The following is a 25,030-nucleotide window of genomic DNA, read 5'->3' as shown; positions in this document are numbered from 1 at the left end:
ACCGTTAACTTCACTATTAGAAATTAGCAGCAACAATGATTAAATAAACCTTATTACAGTGTATAACTATATTTGTAAATTACAGTGTTATGAATTGACTTAATAAACCTCATATAGATTATTTTAACACATCAAGAAAGAAGAACCCTAAAAATCTCAAAAACGCAAATCAAGCAATCACTTTAATTTGTTACTTTTTATAAAAGAAGAATGAATAAAGTTTTTTACCTGTTAGATGTCGATCACTTTAATTTGTTCTGATTCCGGTGCCAGTAGCAAACCCATATGAGAAAGAAAGGAAAGGTAGGAGCTTTTTACCTTATCTGTATTTTAACCTAACTTTGAATGAAAAAGAAAAAATAAAAATTAATTTTAATTTAAAATAAAGATGTTTTAGTAATTTAATATATATATGAATTAAAAAATAAATAAAAAGTTGAGGGGTGGCCGTGGCCTTCCCACGTCCCCCATCAGTTCCGCCACTACTTACTACGTGTTATTATCATCATACATATTGTTATGACATTGTGTCTCACATCTTGTCATTTTAGAATAAAATTTCAATTGGCATCAGAGCATGCACCCTGTTCTGGTAGGTGAGCTCCATGGGAATTATGTATTTTGTTAGAAATAGACAATGATAAAGAAGAAGTATATGTAATTCGGCCACCTATTCTAGATGACACAAACTACGGTTATTTGAAATCTCACATGGTTTCTTTTCTCAATTCCATGGATAGTAAAACTTGGAAAGTGGTCTTAAAAGGATGGACACCCCTGAAGGTTATAGCTGAAGATGGCACATAATCCCTAAAGTACAAAAGTGATTGGTCAAAAGATGAAGATGAAGAATCTCTCGGGAACTCTTGTACGCTCAATTTCATTTACAATGGAGTTGACAAAAATATTACCAGGCTCATTAATATTTGTTCAAGTGGTTAAGAATCTCGGGAGACCTTCCATATTGCACATGAAGGCACCTCTAAAGTTCGCATGTCAAGACTACAACTCCTCACTACAAAATTTGAAATTTTGAGGATGAAAGACGACAAAATAATTTTTGACTTTAATGTTAGTCTCCCTGATATAGCCAATAGCTCATTTTCTCTTGGTTAAAAAATGTCATAAGAGAAGTTGGCAAAAAAAAATCACAGATCTCTTCCAAATAGGTTTAGTACGAAGGTAACGACCATTGAAGAAGCACAAGACATTAGCACTATAAAAGTGGATGAACTCATTGGCTTGATACTCACTTTTAAAATGGCTATCAATAAAAAACCAGAGAAAAGAACCAAAAGTATGGCATTAAAAGTTGGCATTGAAAATGTTGATGTTCAGATAGAAGAAGATATTGATGATAACTTATATGAATTTATTGCACTAATTGCAAAAAAAAAGTAGGGTTATAATAATACTTGATAGAAGATCTATAAATAATGTCATAACTAATGTCAAAGATAATCTAGCATCCCAAACCAAAGGGTTCAGTCCCCAACACAATGTAGAGAATGAGATAAGATGAACAAGGGCCAAAGAATCAAATATCATGAATACGAGGTATTTGGACACATTCAGACGAAATGTACCAACTTTCTTATGAAACAAAATAAGGTATACATTACCATATTTTCAAATAAGGAATCAAAAAATGATAGTGATAGAGAAAAAGGCAAATTGTGTGGTTGCACTCACAGCTCGTGTAAGATCCAAGCCAACTGTGCATGATGTATGGGGAAGATACTTATCATCTATATTAGTTTAGTTTTTATGAATACAAAAGCTTGTCAAAAAATAAATATCAAAGAAGAAAAAGTTTGGAGTCAAGAATCAAGAATGCATAAGCTTGTGGATATTTTGGAAGTAAAGGATAGTGAACTTGATGCTAAGGTACTCAGTTGAATTTCATTATGTTATAAACTTTAGATGCTCTCAAAAACTCTCATTCATTCCTCTCTAAAGTTTATAAAACATTCATGCATCAAGATATTTAAAATTAAATCTTTTAAAAAGAAAAAAAATCAATTTTTACAATAGTGCAATAGATTACACTATATTGTAATCTATTAGATCAACATTCTGGATTTTTTTTTTATTTTCCGTTCCATAATCCTTGATAGCATCTTTTATCATTTCCTTGTTGGTAAAAATCATCCATAAATGAAACTTCGCTATATCATCACTCTTATAATTTGGAAACTTAACTAACTTTTCATCATCATCCCTCTCATGAGGGGTGTTTGAGTGATTGGAATCTTTAGATTTTTCATGTTCCATATCAACTGGTACTTGTTCTTTGTTGCCACTACAAACCTCACCTAAAGTCTTATAGGATAATACTTTGGTCCAGTCCATCTCTTCAGATTCTTCACTACTGTGAAACTCACTATCCTCAAAACTATTATCACTTGTAACATAATCCGCATCAACATTATAATCACCATTTATTTCTTCAATATTTTCATCATTAACTTCAACATTATGATCATCAACAACATTACCATCACCACTCATTTATTCAACATTTTCATCATTAACATCAACATTATTATCATCAACAACATTATGATCATCAACAACATTATAATCATGACTCATTTCTTCAATATTTGCATCATTAACTTCAACATTATGATCATCAACAACATTACAATCATTATTAACTTTAACATTTGCGCTTCTAAAATCAGTACATTGTACATCATCATCATCATTAATGTTTGTACCTAATTCACTTGCATCCACAATCTCATGATTATTTACATTGTGCTTCACATATACATCTATTACCTCAAATCCTATGACATCTTTGACAAGCTGTAACACATTATTATCATTATTTAAGGCTCTAAGACCACGAGAAAAGTTGAACTCAGGGTTCTAATACCACATACATCTTATGTCTTTATAACCCTAACTTTTAATCAAACTCTTTAAAACCATGTATGGCATGTAATACACATCCCACTTTTAATTCATCTTAAATACATCTCCATCAACATACCACTTAACATGTTCAAGAACTAATCTCTCCATATGGTGTATTCTTAACTTAACCTTACGATTCTTAGCTAGCTTGAGAATTATTCAAAAAGCAATGAAATAAATTAACATGCAATGGGCACTACAACAGACAAGACCTTAGACAGCGCTTTTTTTGGCCTTAGACAGCGCTTTAAAGCGCTGTCTAAACCTCCGCTGCTAAAGGTTTAGACATCGCTTTTTTAAATCTTAAAAGCGCTGTCTAAGCCCCCCCCCCCCCTTAGACAGCGCTTTGGCCAAAAGCGCTTTCTAAGACCCTCCTATTTTAATTTTTTTAGGTATACCTTAGATAGCGCTTTTGGCCAAAGCGCTGTCTAAGGGGGGGGGGGGGGCTTAGACAGCGCTTTTCAAAAAGCGCTGTCTAAGCCCCCCCCTATTTTAATTTTTTTAGGTATACCTTAGACAGCGCTTAAGGCAAAAGCGCTGTCTAAGGGGGGGGGGGGGGGGGGGGGCTTAGACAGCGCTTTTCAAAAAGCGCTGTCTAAGCCCCCCCCCCCCCCTTAGACAGCGCTTTTGCCTAAAGCGCTTTCTAACCCCCCCTTTAGACAGTGCTTTTTACAGAAGCGCTGTCTAATGTATACGAAAATTTTTGAAGCTTTTGTTTTAAACCACATTTTTTCCAGGTTTATAAACCAGAATTTCTACCTGTTTTCAACCAGATTTTGACAGACAGTTATCACATTTTATACATGCCATTTTGGCCTTTTTTCTACCAATTTTTGGCTAACAAATATATATATATACCAATTCAAACCAATTTTGCCTTAAATGTATCAAAATATATACAAATTTATGTACACATTTACAAGTCATTACATATACTACAAATGTACACATTAATTACACAAATTTATGAAAAAACTTTGAGCTCTATCATGAATTGACACCACTCCTCTTTGATTTCGTCCACTTGATCCTTTGTATAAAATGCACACTTGAATTCCTCAAAGTACTACATAATAATATAACATATTTTGAATTAATTCCAACTATTTAATTATATGAGATATGTGTAAATATAAAAATAACTCATAAGTTAGAAATACATACATCGGTGGGAATCACTAATCGGCCCAAAGCAAGAGTATCTCGCATAAACCTCAACACGAAATACCCGCAATCTATTTGATTACGTTGTTGAGGACACTACATGAAAAAAAAATATGGATTATAAATCCTAAGTTTTATCAAGTGTCATCACTAATATAATAAAAAATGTGGTAATTAAAAATATACCGCCACTTTAATCCATGTAATGCGGTTGGCGCTCCTCCTTGAGGTTTGGATATCTCGTTGGGCCCGAAAAGCTTGTAGGACGCTAATAAAATAAAAATGAAGCAATTAGAACAATTCACATAAACTAAGAAAAATTTTGAACATTCTCACTTACGTGTCAATTAGGTTCTTCATATCCGGGTATGTTGTCCAATCATTTCCTAACGAGTCAAGATAATACACAATTTCTCGGATAGGATTGATTGCGAGCAACAACCAATGTCCACTGTAATGATTAGGCAAATGTTAGATGGTAACTTGGAAAATAATTATAATAGATGAATTTAGAATGAAATGCTAACCCGGTATTAAACGGTATAAAAAACAACTTCTCCGCATCTTTATTCTCCATGAGGATCTGAAGAACATACTCCGTCACGGTATGCGGTCTACTTAAGATTAAACCTAAGTTGACGGTCGCGGGTGCTAAGAATCCGAATGACTCGTCCAAATCATTGGGGCGCATCAATTTGTCATACAAAAACCTAATATAAAAACATCATTAACACCTCTTTTGAAACATAAAGTAAACCGGATTAACATAAAGTAAACATCATTAACATAAGTTGTTTAATTAATAAAACAAAGTAGACCGGATTTACCTAATATATGTATTGACAACGTTGACGCCGATTTCTTCATGACCAAAAACTTGCATGAAGTCTTCATTACCAATCATTTGGTCGTAATCAAAGCCGAAAATCCCTACCTCCATATGTACATTCCGAACACCTCCGGTCGGTATATCGGTCATCTCTATAAATGTCCTGAGGCACGACCTATACTTGGCGGTAGGTTTTTTCCTAGCTACGGTCTTCTTAGCACCAGAACTTTTTACCCGTGCGGAGGCGTTGCTAACCTCCTTTTTTTGTTGTGCGGAGGCATTGCTAACCTCATTTTCTTTTGATTTGGATTTTGTGGGAGTCTATTTAACATAACCAAGGAAAATATGTAAGTAAAATTTTAAGCATAAATTTTAAACTTTGAATATACACATTAAAGTTAACATAAGTTTTAAGCATACCTCATATCCTACGCATATGAGGTTTGTCGGCCATGCAACAAACGAACCTACTGCTTCGTGCACCGTTGTTGCATCCGAATCATCGCTAGGATATGGTAATGCTGCATTCGGCTCAACTGCAATATCAACTGATACCTTCAAACATCCAGCAGGGAGCTCTCTAGTGTGGAGTAATACTCCGCTAACGTTATGCACTTTTCCCTTGCCAACCATCCGATAGTATGGTGACGACAAATACAGCTGACAATGGGAAATGCCCTAAAACCAATAATAACAAGAAATCGTTAATGTGTATATATGTCAAATACATAATTTAAGCAAATAGTTCAATTTAAGACAATTATATGTAATTACCTCTGGAATGTTCGGCTGAAAGGTACAGTTGATACTGTTTTTGTCCGAAGCATCTCTGTATACCGTTGAGGCGCTAGCCTCTCTTTCTCTCCTCAGTGCATCAAGCTCAGCTTGCATGGCTTCCAATCTTGCATGAAGCTCCCGATTACTAGGAGCCTTTCCTTTTTTAACACTGAGGGAGGTCGGAGTGACTCAAAATCCCTTACCCCTCACCCGACCAGAATACTCAGGGACATCTAATGCCCGACTAAGTATGCTCTTAGTATCATCGGGAGATAGAGACTGAGATAGCTCCTCCTGAAAAATCAGATGAATACCGTATACTTGTCAAATATTTGTGTATAAAAATGTTATTCAATTAATGAAAAAATGTTATACTTACACATTTCTGGTATACGTTTAAAACTTCTTCTTGTGGAACTCCAGATTTGCCCACACGGGCTTCCTTCCACAAAACATGTGCAGGAAGAGATGTTTCTGAACTTTCCTCCTTCTGCAGCTACACATTAAGTCATACAATTTGATCAGATAAAACTAATATATGATGAACAAATTTGTTTTCGCAATTTATAAATACTTACCATGGATTGTTCTAAGCGTCCATATCCGACACGTCCTTTTCGGTACGGATATGCGGGACTTGATGCTCTTTCCCGATTTGTAGCACTTATTCTTTGAAAAGTCGGGTCTTGTCTTTTGGATTTGAAAGCTTCCCATTCTTCAGCCGATATCAAACTTTCATATTTTCTAGGAAGCTCCGCATCCACAAAATTACCATCCGCATCCTTAAGGAACTTGGATGATAAAAATGTCCGAAACCCTCTAAGAAGCTTTCCGGCCAATTTCATACAAAACCCTCTTCTTTCTTCTTTGATGTTAAAACATCGCTAAGAAAAACATACAGATTGATAGTTAGTATCGGTAATTGAAAAAACATAATTGATACCGTATAATTAAGGGCCAAATGATTGTACCTTTATCTCACTCCAAATTTTTTCTTTGGACTCTTTCAACTCTTTATTTCTCCAATCATCACATGTAATGGGAATTTCATTCCTTACTAGTGCACCGATGAAACTAGTTAAGGTATGCCCATTAGGTTCTATAAGTTGTCCCTGGTTGTTCCAAGAGACATCTAGTATGATGCCTCGAGATCTTCCTTGGACCACCCTTCGCATTACTGTGATGCCTCTTCGAATTTCTTCTTCCGCGGATACTTTACTAACTTCCTCATGTTGGTTATCAGCCATGTCTAACCTGTAATAAACCAAGGAAACCATCAAATATCAAATATAACTTATAATCAAAGCAATTGAAAACAAAAAAATAAAGAAATCATGCATTATCAGATATAACTTATAATCAAAGCAATTGAAAACAAAAATATAATGAAATCATGCATTATCACATATAACTTATAATCAAAACAAATGAAAAAAAATAAATAAAGAAACCATGGATAATTTACCTAAGTCACTAACATCTCTTTCTTTTCTTTGTTGGAATATTAATCACTTGTTTCTTAGCAATGCGTACGGATGAATTGATCCAAATTCCCTCATTATGATCGTTTCTTATATATGACTCATCCGGTATAAGATCCTCAACTTCATCATTTCTATTCAACTCATTCCGTCTAATGCATGACTCATTCTCAACATCAATATCACATTGATCGTCACCGCTATCATCAGTCACTTTGTTAGAGAAAAGCACTATAGACCATTTTGTACTCTTCGGGTCATTCACATAGAACACTTGTTTAGCTTGAGATGCTAGAATAAAAGGTTCATCTTTGTACCCCACCCTAGTAAGATCAACTTGCAAAAATCCAGACTTATCCATTCGTATGCCACTACTATTCACCCACTTGCAACCAAATATGGGAATCTGAAACTTCTCGTAATCAAACACCCAAATGTGCTCAATAACTCCAAAATATGACAAATTTGCATATTTGGGGTTTAAGTCCTTCATACTTGATATATGCATTGCTTCAGCTAGCACGGTGACACCACTATTTTGCATAGTACTCTTATCATCTTGTTCTTTGGTATAAAATGTGTATCCATTAATTGAATACGCGCTATGAGAAAACACATGCAAACTTGGACCATATGCCAAACATCTCAACCTTTCTGTTACCGAAGAAGGATCTGAAGAGCGCTTCAAATAAATATGATCCTTCAACCATTGTATGAAACTTTGATTGTGCTCTATAACTATCCAATTTTCATTTCTGTTCGGATTTAACCTTCGGAGTACATCCTTGTGCATTTCAACATATGGCTCAACCTCATTATTATTGTGCAGAACATACAAATGAACTTGATCCCGTTCATCCCTTGATATTGTCACAATTTTATTCCCAATTAATTTTTTACCTTCCATTTTGTCGAAAATCTGAGCTCTGGGGAGTCCAATCGATTGAACGTTAGACAAATATTCAGTACAAAACTCAACAGCTTCTTCAACAATGTATCGTTCAACAATACAACCCTCTGGTCGACTTCGGGATTTCACGTACCCTTTTAATATTTTCATATACCGTTCAGCAGGGTACATCCATCTCATATAAGCTGGTCCACACAACTGTGTCTCTTTCACAAGATGAACAACTAAATGAACCATTATGTCAAAAAAAGACGGAGGAAAATACATTTCAAGCTCACACAAGGTAATTACAATCTCTTTTTGTAGTGTTGGTAAGATCTCGGGATCGATCACCTTACTACAAATTGACCTAAAGAAAAAACACAATTTAGTTATGGCACTTCTTACTTTTTCTGGCAAAATAGAACGTATACCTATCGGTAGAAAATGTTCCATTATAACATGGCAATCATGTGTCTTCAAATTCTTCAACTTGAGGTCTTTCATAGAAACAAGTCTTCTGATATCAGATGAGTATCCTTCTGGAACCTTAACTTCACTCAGAGACTTACACAAAATTTTTTTCTCCTTTCTAGATAAAGTAAAAGCAGCAGGTGGTAGATATGTTCGTCTTCCTTTCTTCACGGGTGCTAATTCAGTTCTCATTCCCATTTTTAACATGTCCTCCCTTGCTTTAAGGCCATCCTTAGACTTGCCTTTTATATTGAGTAATGTACCGATAACACTTTCAAATACGTTTTTTTCAATATGCATAACATCGAGAAAATGTCTCACGTACAAAGACTTCCAATATGGCAATTCAAAAAATATCGACCTTTTCTTCCACCCACCTTTCACAATCTTATGTGCAAAAGGCTTGCCAAACTCAGTACACACATCTTTCACCTTTTCAAAAACTTGTTCACCTGACAATGCGGGTGGAGCTCTACGATGTTCGGTGTCTCCATTGAATGCTTTTCTCCACCCACGGTAGTGATGTTTAGAATGTAAGAATCTACGATGACCGAGAAACACATTCTTCTGGCAAAGTTCTAATCGAATCGTATCGGTTCCGTCTTCACAAACAGGACACGCACGTTGACCTTTAATGCTATACCCAGATAGATTCCCGTATGCTGGAAAATCATTAATTGTGCCAAATAACATCGCCCTCAAATTGAAACTTTCTTTCCTATATCCATCATAAACCTCCACACCGTTCTCCCACAAAATCTTTAAATCTTCGATCAGAGGTGTCAAGTATACGTCTATGTCATTCCCTGGTTGTTTAGGCCCAGAGATTAACATAGATAACATCATGTACTTACGCTTCATACATAGCCACGGAGGTAGGTTATAAATCATAAGAATCACAGGCCATGTGGTATGTGAGATACTTTGAAGACCATGTGGGTTCATTCCATCAGTAGATAATGCCAATCGAAGGTTTCTTGCTTCTGATCCAAACTCAGGATAATCATTATCAATCTTCGACCACTGTGGTGAATCAGCCGGATGCCGATACTTTCCATCAATAATTCTTTCATCTGCATGCCAAGTAAGATGTCTTGCATCGGTTTCACTACGAAACATGCGCCTAAATCTCGGAATTATCGGAAAATACCATAAGACTTTTGCGGGAGATAATCTTTTCTTATATCGAGACAAACCGCATTTAGGGCACTCAGTTAACATTGCATATTCGTTACGAAACAAAATGCAATCGTTAGGACAAGCATGTATCTTATCATAGCTCATGCCAATAGAGCACAACATTTTTTTTGCCTCATAGGTTCGATTAGGAAGAACATTATCATCCGGTAGCATTTCTCTCATAAGGGCCAACAACTCTGTGAAACTTTTATCCGACCATCCATTGCCCGCCTTTAAGTTGTACAACTTTAATACCGCAGAAAGTCTTGAGAATTTAGTGCAACCGTTGTACAACGGTTTCTCTGCATCGCTTACCATCCTCTCAAACATTTCAGGACAATCATGAAGATCTTCTTCCAGTGCTTCTACAATCTCTTCAACTCGATCACAATCGTATGTTTCCGTGTCTTTGTCGTATGAAGCATAGGTCGTATTACTTTTTCCACTCGATTCAACATTCTCGTTAATTTTCTCACCATGAAATATCCAGCACCGATAACTTTGATCAATTCCATGCCTCAGCAAATGCGATTTCAATCCATGTGCGTCAACCTTACCAATATAACAACAACGCAAGCAAGGACAATGCATTCGTCTGGGGTTTTCAGCGTGTTGAACAGCATACTTAACGAATTCCAAAACCCCACTCTCGTACTCTTTGGTCATTCGATCGGCACAGATCCATGTTTTATCCATGGTTTTCCTACTTATTAAAGTAAACAATTAATCCATACAATTATAAGCTAAGGTAGTATCTTTGAATATCCTAACAATTATAAGCTTTAATTCATTTTAAACTTCAAAAACCTATACATAACCAATGTTAATATAAACTTCAATAACGTATCCGATACGCCAATATACCAACTTTAATACTTAATACATAATTCAAAAGTAGAGATTTTATTTAAAACATTATATCTAAATTGAATAATTATTATTTTTGACTGTTATATTTTGTTTTGTTAACTGCAGTCAATCAAGGTCCATTCAATAATAAGCAACTTACTTATAAAAATATTTTATTGTAAAATAAAATACTAACTGATCTTCTTTACTCTTAACTAAATTTCCATATATTTTCAATCTTTATAAATAAATCATTTAATATTTGACACATGGAGTACTACTTCTACCCAGAACAATCCCTAGTTAGTCCCTGCCCCCACATGAGCAACAACAAACAACCATTATATTTTGGAGTGTATTACCGACAAATCATGATTTACAAGCAAAAACCTAAGACTATAACTATTAATTTGTCTATTTTAGTTGAATTTTTTGGTGCTATTATTACTCTCTCAAACTCTTCTAATAATGCATGAACATAGGTACAAATCCCCTAAGTTTTGAAAGGGTGCAAGAGTTACTAGTATGATGCAACAATTCTGAGCAAACAGTAACATATTCTTACAAATTCATGTGTTTTTGAGTCATTTTTTCCTGTAAAGAGTAATCATACGTGTTGTAGTGGGCATTGGTGAGTATATAAATATATATAGTACAGACAAAGAAAAACATCTTATATGCCACCTGAGTACATGCATTTTATATGCTCAGAAAAAACACACAAACACAAGAAAAACAATAAAAAATAAAAAGAAGTATCTTGAAACATACCAGTTCTGTTCGCTTGGAATCGATGCCCGGTTTTATATGTGCTTCAACAGTTTCGTCAAACTTTGCCTTGGCGTTGGCCTGAACAATATATAATGATATTAAAACATACAGTAAACAATGGAACATTGCAGGTAAAACAGGAACAGTGTAAAACAATGGAATACAGTACACACAAAATAGGGTTGAGATTGTTGAGATTGTTGAGATGAGGAGTGCGGTGGCGGAAACGGTGGCGGAAACGGCGGCGGTTGCTTGTTTGGGTGACGGCGGAGGTGAATAGGGTTTTCGAACGTTGCGCTGAAAAAATGTGTTTTGGGTGTCTGAGAGGTGAGTGAAGAAGAGGGAAAACAAAAATACGTACTGAGAACGAAAATACAATCCTGAAATTTTATTTTAATTAGAGCTTAGACAGCGCTTTTGTGGAAAGCGCTTTCTAAGGTATGCCTTAGACAGCGCTTTCCAAAAGCGCTTTCTAAACCCCCCTTAGACAGCGCTTTTGGTTTTAATTTTTTTTTAAAATTTAAAGACTTTAGACAGCGCTTTATCAAAAGCGCTGTCTAAGGTCTATATTTAAAAGCGCTTTCTAAAAGCGCTGTCTAAGGGGGGGTCTTAGACAGCGCTTTTTAAAAGCGCTGTCTAAGACCCCCCCTTAGACAGCGCTTTCATTATTTTCTTGGAACATTTTCAGCGCTTTATTTTTATCTTAACCTTAGACAGCGCTTTCTTTTAAAAGCGCTGTCTAAGATGCGCTGTTAAAAAACCTTTTTGGCGTAGTGGGGACAACAACTTAACATTAAATAAAAATGGTGGACTATAACATACAAATAAAAAAAGAAAATAATTGAGACCACAAGTTAACATAGAAAAATCACGGTGGACCACAAGTTAACATACGAATGACACAAAAAAACAAACGGGACATGATGACACTCCAAAGGGGACAACAACACATACCTTAAACAAAATTTCACTTCTTCACTACTATCGAAACGTCCATTGCTCATCTTCACGAACTTCGATTACCAAAAAACAAATATTGCAGATACATTTAAGTTGCAGTTGAGTGTCGTAGATGGTGATTGAACTTAGATTCGAATGAGCAACAATGATGAACTGCAGAGATAAATATTAGAGTTTTTTTTTTATTTTTTAGAAATAAGGGATTAGGAAATGTTGCTTTTTGCAAATAAAAGTTACCAAAATATAACATTAAATTGGAATGTAAAACATTATTACTAGTTTATAAAATAAAAAATAAATTATTTTAATTAAAAATGAAATAAAATTAATCCAGGGTAACAATGTCACGTCATTAATAATAAGAATGCTAGTGGTGTAAACTAAAGTGAGACTAACTAAATCCAAAAAGATAAAAAGTTTAAAGACCAAAAAATTAATTTTAAAATAAAAAATTAAAAGTTAAAAATAATAAATTAGATGATCAAAAATGTATTTAAATTTATTTTGAATGTTATTTATTTTGTGCTTTAAAGTATGTTAATGATTAAGTATGTTAAATGACAGAGAAAATGTTAATAATATTTTTTTTAATAATAGAAAATATATTTCTTTTATTTTAAAAATTTTGATAACTTTTTTTAATTAAAAATTAATGTTTGTAAATTTTATAAAAAATAAATTTTTTATAGATTTCATCTTATAAATATTAAACTATAACTTGTGCCCTTAAGTTAAGAAATAAATTCTTAAAAATTATATATTAAATTTATTAAAGATTTATAATTAATAATTTTATTTATTTTTTTAATATAAATTTTTTATTTACGGGTTTCTTAATATATGCTATTAGATTTATCCGATCAATTCAAGCGAATGTGTTAAAAACCAAATTTAAACAATTGAAATTGAACCTTAAAATAGTAGACTGCAGTTTGAGTTGAATCTAAATTTTAAATCGGATATTGAACCAAACCCACCTATTGTCTATTTCTAAAATAAACTCTTATTTATTTATATATAAAAAAAAAATAAAAAAAATTAAAAAAAATAAAAAAAATAAAAAAAAAACATTGGAAACGGTGTCGTTGGTTGTCGGTTGCCTCAAAAAGCAGATGTAGCCTACACAAAAAACACAAGCAACAAATCAACGGTGAGAATAATGCCACATAAGAAAAAACCAAAGTCAAAATAATAATAATAAAATAAAAAATATCCCTCAAACACCAAATCCGTCATTTCACAATTTCCATCTGAATCAGTAACGCGGTGCCGGTGGTGTCTCACATTCACATTCATTCACACAACAACACAATTAGATCGGAAAACAAAACAATGAAGCTTCAACCGGTGTAGAAAGAAACCACAACAGAAATAGAATCATAACGATTATTTATCAACCGTTGTTAAATCTAATTGATTGTGTGCGACGCGAAACACATCGATTAGATCGATTTCGAGAAATCCAAACGAGAAATGAAGGATGACGATGGACTTCCAACCTCAACAACAACAAGTAGCAAAAAGGAAAACATGGATTCGTCTATTTTTGGGAAAGGACGGTACAAATTCTGGGCATTAGCTGCTATTTTGCTTCTCGCTTTTTGGTCCATGTTCACCGGTACCGTTTCTCTTCGTTGGTCTGGTAATCTCAATTCGTTATCCAGTGATTTAGATACTCCAATTCACGATGACCTAGATGTTCTTGTAAGTGAGATTTTTCCGTTTCTGAAGTTTATGAAATTTCTGAAAATTTCTGAAATTGGTGATGTGATTTGTGAATTGTGATTGTATTATGTTTTGTTTGTGTGTGTGTGTAGGAAATGGAGGAGAGGGAGAAGGTGGTGAGGCATATGTGGGATGTGTATACCAACAGCCGTAGGATCAGGTTGCCGAGGTTTTGGCAAGAGGCTTTTGAGGCTGCTTATGAAGATTTGACGAGCGATGTTCCTGGTGTTAGAGATGATGCAATCACTGAGATCGCTAAGATGTCTGTGCGTTCGGTTAATTTTGATCCACCTCCTATCCAATCCACGGTTCGGCTTTCTTCTTTGATCTATGCTGGTGTTAGTTAATGTTATTGTTTTTATACTTGTTTGGAACAGTTGATTGTTATTGGTGTGAAGTGAAAACTGGTTCAATCTTTCAAATTTCATATTGCATTAGAAATTTGGATTACTATTTTATTCCAAGTCTATAACTTTTTTGGGGTTGAACAAACTCAAGAGGCTCAGCTCTGTTTGGATTGATTTATCTGAGCTTATCTACTTCAATAATGATTACTCGTGAGACTCTTCTGGATAAAATTGTCATAAGTTGCTTTGAACTTACTTCTATAAGCTCTTATGGATAAATTATGAAAACAACTTATTTTATCTTTTGTTATAAAAATAGCTTATATCTAAGCAGCAAGCACTTAAATGATAGTGTTTGTGTTATAAAGTATTAATTAAATAGTTTATCCAAAACATGAGTTAAACTTCTCCACAAAACAACTTGGGAAAAAATAAATATTAAAGATTTTTTGAAATTAAAATTATGAGTTTGTGAAACGTTTCATGAGTTAAAATTAATCTGTGTTTTATACTTTTAAAATGCTCTTTCGTTTTGCTTCTCCATAAGAACATATAAACTTATTAGGAATTTTTTGTGAACAAAGAAACATAGACTTATTTTAATTGAAAAGTTTCATAAGCTAGAAGCTAATCCAATCTGAGTCTTAATGATTAGTGTTATTTAGAATGTGGTTTCTGCCACAAGTGTTTCATTAGATTTGTTGCAATTTGCATATAGGGTTATTTTGTTGAAGATAATATATCTTATTAATGAATTGCTTGAGGATTGCGTAAAGCTTTCTCTGGGTTGGAGGTTTCGCACAGTTATGTATATGCATGGTGTATTTTGCATGTGCAAAATGCTGAAAGTTTGAATTCATTGGTTCTCAATTAGTTAGTTTTGTTACACAAATTTTTTGTACTGAATATCACTGCTATTTGCATAATATGGTGTAATCAGTTTGAAGTAAGGTGTTGGCATATCCTATGTAAGAGCAAAAGGAAAACTTGGGTAGGAGGATCACATATCCTATGTATAACAAGACAAAATACAACAAAAAGCTTGAAAAACATCTACCATAAAAGTGCTTTGCTGCATGATAGTTGAGCCTGAAAAAACACTAATAGCTGCATGTGTTTTTCTTTTATGTTGCCAGCTAATTCCTTCTTGCTTCTACATTAAATGACATGGCATTCCCTCTTTATGCATCCACATCATTTGTAGAGTATAATTGGAGATTAGTCACCTCATAAATGTAGAATTTGTTGAATAGCCACATCAGGATGATTTAGGAGGAGTACTTTTGAGGAGTTTTTAATTAACTAGATTTTTTGTCAGCAATCACTGACCAACTGTTAATGATAGCTTAATGGGTTTTCCTTTTTGTTTATTTACACTCTTGGTTCTCTTGTTCGAAAAAGTTCAATTGAATCCCTGGTTCCTATATTTCAGTGGTAGTGCATGTCTTGTTTTGGAGTTGATGCAAAATAGTCCTGTCCATGTGTTGTGTGACTTCTGTATAACACTGATAGTTCCATGTCAGCTAAATGGCTGACATGGCTATATTTTTTTTTTCACTTAACACCATCTTTGCCAACTTGCTGATGGCATGACTCGACTCCATGGTAGAAATAATGGCTGTATCATAAAACAGAAATGATCCAACTTGCAACAACTTTTTTTTAGGAAAATGGTTGAAAAATTTAGTTTGTCAGAAGAGAGTTTGATAGGGTTGACAAATTTTCATTAGTTAACATAAATGGTTCATTCATTAGAGTTAGATGAAAGGGTCTGTTGCAATGTTCTTCGTTATTTTATAGTTTAATTGGAAGTTCATGCTGGCTACTCATGATCACCCAAAGATTCAAGGAAAGAAGTAGGGAATCCCAAAGTACCTTTTCCGACCAAGGCTTCCTTTCTTTATTACAGCAAGAAACTGTACCCTTTTTAACAATATTTTTATATACTAACATTTGTCTATTAGAGAACTCTTAACTCAATTATATGAAGAGTTTGTATACCTTACATGTTTTTCTTCTGCGAAAAAAGCGAGTTGGATTGGAGTTGTTTTTGTCTTTTCAAAAGTATGAATTGATTGGTAACGTGTTATCTGTTTACAAAATCTTCTGAGTATAGTGTGCTGCAGATGATTATTAGAGTTGGCGGTGCCATTCTAATTGGATTGAGCGCTCCATATATTCTGGCCTGATGTATTTACTGCTTATTATTTCAGAGAACACAAGAATTTAGTAAAACCCTCAAGATAGCTGAGAAAGGAAAAGAAGCCATTGTATCTCGGCGTGCTTAAAGACTACTATAATGAGCAGTCAAGGGTATGTCCTGTGCTTGAGAGTGCCATCAAAAGATTGCGAAGAAACAGCTATGGATGAAGCCATACTCAAATTTCCATGCTTTCCATAAGCAAGATGATTATGTATTTTAATAGGTTGTGGTTCTTTCAAATTTTGCAGTCAAGTTCAAAAGCAGTAGTAAATTAAAAAACAATCGTTTTCCGTCAGACAAATTTGACTGACTACATTGTCAACTATGCTATATGACAAGTTGATTTATTTATATTTAAATTATTTGGTAAACAAATTTAATGGGTGTAGAAATTAAATTAACGTGTGCTTTACATGTATAAATAAATGTATAACTTTATGTTTTGGTGTTAGGTATATTTTTCTAAAGTAAAGATGCAAATAAAACTTAGTTGCACCGTAACCAGATCCCATGTACTAGTACTGATGGTCCAAATGTAGATGTTGCTTTTCCTATGTGTGCTTGAGAGGTAAACTTTGTGATTTTCTCGAGGTAACTAACAACTAGGTATCCCACTTCATTTGGAGTCGATGAGATGAGGCTTTTGGAGTCCCGCGGGCTCTAATATGATGTGAATATTACTTTTGTCAACGAAGAGGAGGCTTTTGAAGTAGATGTTCAAACTATTGTTTCTGGTGTAGTTGGCTTGGTGCTATTTAGTTAAGGAGTGGAGTGATGAGAGTAGTCTCCCGAGTAGTGGTGGCAAACGAACATGTCTGGTTCGATTAAGTTTGTTCTGCAAAAGTTCACACCAAAAATGGGACGGGCATAGTTGATAGTGTGAACTTAGGTTTGTTCAGCAAAACTTTAAAAAAAAAATGGGACGGGCATAGTTGATATTGTGAACTAAAATTTTGGTTCGTCCCACACTAAAAGTGAGGGGGATTTGTTAATGTATCTTATATGTTTCTTAACCACCACACAAAAATACTTAAATATTTCCAGATTTCGGAGATGCATTTTCGAACGCACTTAAGCCTAAGTTAACGTTAAAATATTCTGGAGATGCATCTTCGGAATGAAGTCGAAGATGCATCTCTGTAGTGATTTGGAGCTTAAATTGCGTCAGAATCCTTCTCATTCTTCATTTCTCATATTTCTCAAAATATCTTCAAACTCTCTGAATTTTTTTCAGCACCAAGTCCAAAATCAAACAACTAAGATCAAAGGAATTTCAATCAACATAAAAAATATCATCCAACACTAAAGCAAAGTAAAAAATTATAAGTTTTTTAATGTTTTGAATAGTTTTTTAGTTTTTGAGTAAATGAGTAGAAATTGATGACTAAGTTAGAAAATGAGTAAAAATTTGATGATTTAGAGTTTAGACATAGTGTAAAACATGATAGTTGGTTGAAAATTATGATAAATGCAATAGTTTTTTATTTTCATGTCTGCATTGGCGTCATTGAGTGAGTTGCAAAAAACTTTGGAGATGCATCTCCAGAATTTTCTCTGTTATTTTTTTCGTGGGTTCCAAACTTATGATTCTGGATTTCAGACTTTTCAGATTTGGATACTCCAGCATTTCCCGCGCATCTCCGATTGGACGAGTGTACCGACTTACTCTTAATATATGTCGCGTGCTACTGCATTTTCCCTGTTTAGAGGAAACCAGACGACTGAGTCGTTATGAGCGTATCTTGACCGCTTAGTTGCTGAGGACATGCACTTAAACAACTATGTTGATCACTGTGAGACGCAGCCATTTGCCGAGATAATATTATACTATAGATGGTTGGCCTGCAGATCACGTCTCACTGCTCATCATCTTTGTGAGCACGTTATGCGGTAGTTCGGCTACACTCAGACTATTCTCAGACACATGTTGTATCCGGTCCATTTATCTTGACACGTAGATAGATGGATGACATGTTTGATGATTATGAGAGTCATCAGGTACAAGAGGAGGCACGGAGTAACATAGCCCCGAGCGACTGGAGCTACGTGGACATGTACATCAAGGTTTTTTCCAGGATGTCACATCTGTATATGGTACAAGTTGTTCTAGGAGATCCACTGATGTCAGCTCATCAGGAGATACTAAAGGAAGAACAGACACAGTTAGATCATGTTGAGGATGTCTTGTCTAGATGTCGTCGCATTGTGGAGATTGCGCATGCAGACATTGATAGAGGTATCTTCTTTGATGGGTCTTATGTGAGGCAGATCCTAGATGCCATCATGACGGAGGCACATGAGGCATTCATGTATCGGGGACAACATCGAAGGACGGGGCAGACTGATGGCCGAGGAGCCTGAGGAGGCATATGAGGCAGAGGAGATGTAGTCTGACATACACAGTAGTGCATTATATATAGTAGTAGTACTATGGATTGTATTTTATTTTGATATCATGCTACTTTATCGTTGTTCTCGATTTTTTTTTTATATTTATTGGTCTTTTATTTATATATGATATTTTTGGACCATCTGGATTTATGAACGTCATTTTTTGTATATTGATTGTATGGTTAAAATCTCGTCACATAACATAATACATAACATTAATAAATCTTCATATGAATACACGTAAATAAAACATAACATGAAACATTCAATTCTGATACATTACTCCGTAAAATAAACGGAGATGCATCTCCAGAATATTTTAACGTTCAATCAGAATTTGATGCATCTGGATATGCATCTCTGAAATCAGGAGGCATTTAAGTATTTTCACGTGGTGGCTAAAAAATATATATGATGCATTAAGAAATCCCCAAAGTGATGGTAGGGCGGAGCGAGCCCGTCTACACTGCACATTTTAAGTTTAAAATCACAAAATTTATGTTGATGTATGTGACCGTAAAAAAAAGGATGGAACGGGACAAACATATTAGAGAGTGAAGACCTAAACTATTGGCTCGCCCGACACTAAAATCTGAGCAAAATGGATATGCTCAACTGATCAAACTCGTTTTGTCACTCCTATTAAATTATGAAGTTAGAGAATTAAAATATATGATATCTAAAATTGGATGGTGAAATAACAGCTAAAAGAAATTCTATTAACATATTAACATCATGCTAAAAAATTAACAATAAACAAGTTATCAAAATATTAGTCTTTTAGAGCTCATAACATCAATAAATTGTCTTTCATATGGGAATTATTCATTCACCCTACCGAACACTCGAAATATCTCTCTCTTACTGTTTGGAGTTTAAAATTTGGAGGCTAAATGTAAGTAAAAAATATGTTAGGATTACAAAATCCAAAAACACCACAAAATAGCACTATTCAAAATTTGAAATCTGAATATTTAACAGAAGATTACTGTCCTTCTCGGAAGCACAATTGTATCTGAGATTTCTTGCTCCCTGACTTTTCTCCCTTTTTTAGCTAAGAGTTCTTTCTCATAATTGTTATAGGACTAAACCCAATTCAACAAATCTATATGTCCATTTAAGCCTTATATTTTTTTTCCGAAACATGCAATCTAATTTCAAATCTTTTCTGAACATCTAATGTTTTAACCCATCGTTCGTGCCTTTTACTTCCACGACCACCTTCGTGAATTGATCGATGTATCTCTGCAAGATTTTCCTTTTCTATTGTGTGATCTCACTGAGCATGCCCATAGAGGTGGGTTTCCGCTTTGGAGCGTTGTGCTGAACAATAAAAGAGCCACACATATCCTTTCATAAATCTATGCTCTCGTCTGAAAGATTTTGAACCACATCATTACAATTCCCTTACTAGTAGTATTTGTATTTTTATATTAATAAAAATATACTAATAATGTATTAGAAAAATTACTATATTAATTTTATTATTATATTAATTTTTGAGCAGTTTGTATTGACTATAGAATACTAGTACTAGTATAGACTAATTCACTATCGACCAAAGGAAGAGAGTAAAAAAATGAAGTGTCCGTACTGTTCGGCGGCGCAGGGTCGTTGCGCCACCACAACCACCGGAAAATCCATCACCGAATGCACATCTTGCGGCCGCGTCGTAGAAGAACGACAATCCCATCCCCACCACATATTCCACCTCCGCGCCCAAGACAACCCTCTCTGTCTCGTCACATCAGATCTCCCTCCTCCCACACTCCATCAAAACAACCAACAACAAAACACCAACACCAACGAAAACGAAGAAGAAGACCCATTCGAGCCCACGGGCTTCATAACCGCCTTCTCCACATGGTCCTTAGAGCCAAACCCGCTCTACCTTCAATCTTCTCTCTCGTTCTCCGGCTACCTCGCCGAACTCGAACGGACGCTTGAGTCCTCTTCTTCTGCTTCCTCGTCTACCGTTGTTGTGGATAACCTTAGGGCTTATATGCAGATTATCGATGTTTCTTCGATACTTGGATTGGATTGTGATATTTGTGATCACGCGTTTCAATTGTTTAGGGATTGTTGTTCTGCTACTTGTTTGAGGAATCGGAGTGTTGAAGCGCTTGCTACTGCTGCTCTTGTTCAGGCCATTAGAGAAGCTCAAGAACCTAGAACCCTTCAGGTTATACTTATATCTATAATATTATATTTCTGTTTTTGAATTCAATTGTTGATTGAAACTTAATTGGTTGTTGTTGACTATTCTGGTGGAGAAAGACCTAGAAAAACTATAGGAGAAACTATTAAGAAAGATATTGAGATTAACAAATTGCATAAAAACATGGTTTAGGAGAGAACATTATAGCGGAATTTGATCTATGTAGCCGACTCCACGGGCTTGAATGTTGTTATTGTTGAAGTTTTCTCATGAAAATTTTGATTTATGTACTTCATGTGAGTAAAATTTTGATAATGACTAACATGCAATGCTTGTGAAATGGCAGGAAATTTCAATTGCAGCTAATGTCGCACAGAAGGAAATAGGGAAATACATCAAGATATTGGGAGAAGCTTTACAGCTAAGTCAACCTATTAACAGCAATTCTATATCAGTTCATATGCCAAGATTTTGCACTCTTCTTCAGCTCAATAAATCTGCTCAGGTAACCTGAGTTTGCGTCAAAATTTGACTTCTAGTCTTGACCTTGTTTTGTTTTGAAAATCATGAAACGGTTAAAATGTGTGTGTAAAGTGCAAGCAGAAGCCTGTGAGTTATTATACCATGATATTAAACAGATTTTGAATATATTATCTATGATTTTTCTATTGGGCGGTGGTGGATCTGAGATAGACTTTACATCACATATCTGCTTTTTCTTTTACAAGATTCTGAATTTTCTATTACTGCTTTTGTTCTATCTCTACCAATGGGCAAAACCTCTTTAATATGTCCGTGGTGAGAACTGTGTGGACATTCAATTAGACCTGGAAGTCCAATGATCAATTTGTGGTAGTGAATTTGTAAGATATCCCCTAATAAATTACTCCTCTTATGGTGCTTTTCTTTTGGTCTGCTTCTTTATATTATCAATATTACGAATAATGCCCAAATCTGAGAATGGCTCCTACATTGCATTTTAGGAACTGGCTACTCATATTGGAGACGTTGTGATCAACAAATGCTTCTGCACTCGCAGGAATCCAATTAGCATCTCTGCTGCCGCCATATATTTGGCCTGCCAACTAGAAGACAAACGGAAAACTCAGGCCGAAATTTGCAAAGTAACTGGTCTTACTGAAGTCACTCTCCGAAAAGTATACAAAGAATTACTGGAGAATTGGGATGATTTACTTCCCTCTAATTACACCCCAGCTGTTCCTCCTGAGCGGGCATTTCCCACGACCCTAATTGCTTCTGGACGTTCAACAACTAAGATTGATGCTATAGAAGTTACTTCTTTGGACTCAGAAAATTTGCCGGAATTTAAACCAAGTAAACCTAACGAGGTCTCGGTCATGGTCCATCAGTCAAGAGGAAAGGATGAGGCCGATGGTAAAAGCAATGCTCGTGCAAGCAATTCCACAGCTATTCAACAGTCAACCTTTTGGCAGTCCCAACTTCCCAGTGCAACACACAATCATCAAAATCAGAATATTTTAGAATCAATGGATATTGATGCGTTGCAACGAAACCACCAACAACCTGAACCCATGGTAGAGGTCACAAATGGTGCTGCCATTGCTAGTTCGCTAAACTCAAACCAACTTTACAGTCCTCCTGCTTCAAGTTCAAGCTCTATTATGAGGTCGTTTTCAGCTCCTCCTTCATCTGCTCCTCCAAATATTCGACTAATGCAGTCCTCCAAGACAATGCCGGGTTTTCCAGAATACTAAGACGAGTTCCTTGTATGTCACTAACATAGCTCAGATAAACGAAATGAGTAGATTTCTTCGGGAGCATACTGTTGTATATATATGTGTATGTGGCATTTGGTTTGCCTCTGATATGTGAAGTTTGTATACACTAACTCGTCTCGTATTGCATTGCATTTCATTCTTCAAAACAGGGTAGGTTTGCATTGAATATGGAAAACATTCTATTTTTAAATTATTTTTCTCATCTTGATTTTTTGTATCAATCTTTTAACATTTGTAACTTTGAGTGCAAGCTTGGGTTAAAAATTGGTGGATACATTTTAAAAACGCTCAATAATAACTTAAAATAATTCATGAACATAAATGACAGTATGAATTATTCAGTACTAATAATGACATAATAATATAATAACAATAATCATTATTATAACTATAAATTGGATGGGGTTAATAATAATTCGTCTAGCAGATTTTTTTTAAAGAACCAAGGAAAACATTAAAAACTAGTATCATGTTTAGTTTATTCTTTATTTTTCTTCAAATGATAATGTAGTTTTAAATATTAAATTAGAAATTTATTCACATAAACTTAATAATTTGTCAAAAAAAACCATAAAATTATTATTTAAAAAATAATATAACTTTCTAAATAACAATTTCTGGTGTCAAAAAATATATATCAATTTCTTGCATAATGATAAATCGATTATTTATTCTGAAATTATCTCTCTCCAAATATCTTATCCTCACAAAGCACTCTCAAAAGCTCTCTCAGACTTAGATCAAGTTCTGTAACCATGGAAGCTTCAAAGATTTTACTATTCTCCCCAATATCAACCTCAAAGTTACACACAAACCATTCAAATCACCCACTTAGAAAGCCAAAATCTCATCAAATGAGACTCAAACTCAAGATCACGAGCATGGCAAAAGAAGGAAGCGACACAAACATCGGCATCACAGAGAAAGCAGCAATAGCAGGTGGTTTAATATCATCTCCAGTCATAGGTTGGTCTCTCTACACACTGAAAACAACTGGCTGTGGTCTTCCACCAGGACCCGGTGGATCAATTGGTGCATTAGAAGGAATAAGTTACCTCGTTGTTGTGGGAATTGTTGCTTGGTCTTTATACACGAAATCAAAAACTGGTTCTGGTCTACCTAATGGTCCTTTTGGGTTACTTGGTGCTGTTGAAGGGTTGTCCTATTTGGCATTGGTTGCAATTGTTGTTGTTTTTGGTTTGCAGTATTTCCAACAAGGTTACATTCCTGGTCCTCTCCCTGCTGATCAGTGTTTTGGCTAGATTTTCTCTTGATTTTCTTTAGGATAATGTGAAATGAGTATGAGCCACTACAATTCTATCATTGTATTTGTGGATGAGGCTGCTCCATGTATGTTTAACTTTATCATTTTCCACTGCCACTATAATATTGAGTTAACATATTCTGTGATAAATGTTCAGATGATAAAGCTCCCACTATAATATTAACGGGACCTTGGCCTTTTAAATTTTAATCACATGCTTCACCCCTCTACTAGGAAGTAACTCCACCACCTCTTGGAAATACACCTCCATAGCTGGTAAACAGCTGCTGCAACTCCCTTTGTTGAACCTTCGTAATACAAGGTGCATCCATAGCTTCCTTCTCTGCTTTATCAAGGGACCATAATGCCCCATCACCATACTATCTTGAACGTCTCACCGCCCTTTTCAACGCCAAAATGAATTTCCTTCCTGTCCTAATTCTGTGTGAAGGGGAGTAAAACATAAGAAAGGGTGTTGAATTGTGTTAAAAAAATTTTTTTTAAGTTCTTGTCAGATTCTAAACACAAAGTATAGAATTTAAATCAGAGGTAAGAAATGGGTAGTGTTAAGTAATGCAAGAAAGAATAGAGACACGTAAAATTCTCATGGTTCCTCTCACAAAGCGAGAGTAATTCAGCCCTATTGTACTTATAATATATTTTCACTATAATCATACAAGATTATAATTTGCTCAAGCACAAGCAAGAGACTTTCAATGCTCAAACACACAACCAACATACTTCCAATGCTTAAGCACACAAGCAAGATACTTATTTGCTCAAGCACACTAACAAGATACTTCAAATGCTCAAACACTAAGTAATAGACTTCTAACAATCCACCAACAGATAATGTTTAGGATAATACACTTGATATACAATCA

The 25,030-nt window shown here is 34.9% G+C and overlaps 3 protein-coding genes across 3 annotated transcripts; all 3 read left to right on the top strand.

Annotated features, from left to right (window-relative positions):
* Positions 1–13,525: 13,525 nt before the first annotated feature.
* LOC127120270 (uncharacterized) lies at positions 13,526–17,011 on the top strand. The gene is made up of 3 exons (XM_051050680.1): positions 13,526–14,002; positions 14,116–14,331; positions 16,584–17,011. Exons 1-3 carry the CDS (start codon positions 13,772–13,774, stop codon positions 16,656–16,658), a joined length of 522 nt encoding a protein of 173 aa, XP_050906637.1. The 5' UTR covers positions 13,526–13,771; the 3' UTR covers positions 16,659–17,011.
* A 3,413-nt stretch (positions 17,012–20,424) lies between these two features.
* Positions 20,425–23,084, top strand: LOC127120269 (plant-specific TFIIB-related protein 1). Its single transcript, XM_051050678.1, has 3 exons — positions 20,425–21,146; positions 21,469–21,627; positions 22,106–23,084. Exons 1-3 carry the CDS (start codon positions 20,544–20,546, stop codon positions 22,856–22,858), a joined length of 1,515 nt encoding a protein of 504 aa, XP_050906635.1. The 5' UTR covers positions 20,425–20,543; the 3' UTR covers positions 22,859–23,084.
* Positions 23,085–23,519: 435 nt separating this feature from the next.
* LOC127120268 (uncharacterized) lies at positions 23,520–24,296 on the top strand. Its single transcript, XM_051050677.1, has one exon. It carries the CDS (start codon positions 23,638–23,640, stop codon positions 24,142–24,144), a length of 507 nt encoding a protein of 168 aa, XP_050906634.1. The 5' UTR covers positions 23,520–23,637; the 3' UTR covers positions 24,145–24,296.
* Positions 24,297–25,030: the final 734 nt, after the last annotated feature.

The sequence above is a fragment of the Lathyrus oleraceus genome, chromosome 2, assembly GCF_024323335.1.
Source record: "Lathyrus oleraceus cultivar Zhongwan6 chromosome 2, CAAS_Psat_ZW6_1.0, whole genome shotgun sequence".
Taxonomy (NCBI): Eukaryota; Viridiplantae; Streptophyta; class Magnoliopsida; order Fabales; family Fabaceae; genus Lathyrus; species Lathyrus oleraceus.
Note: the sequence above shows the minus strand (reverse complement) of the source record. Positions and strands in the feature narration are given on the sequence as shown.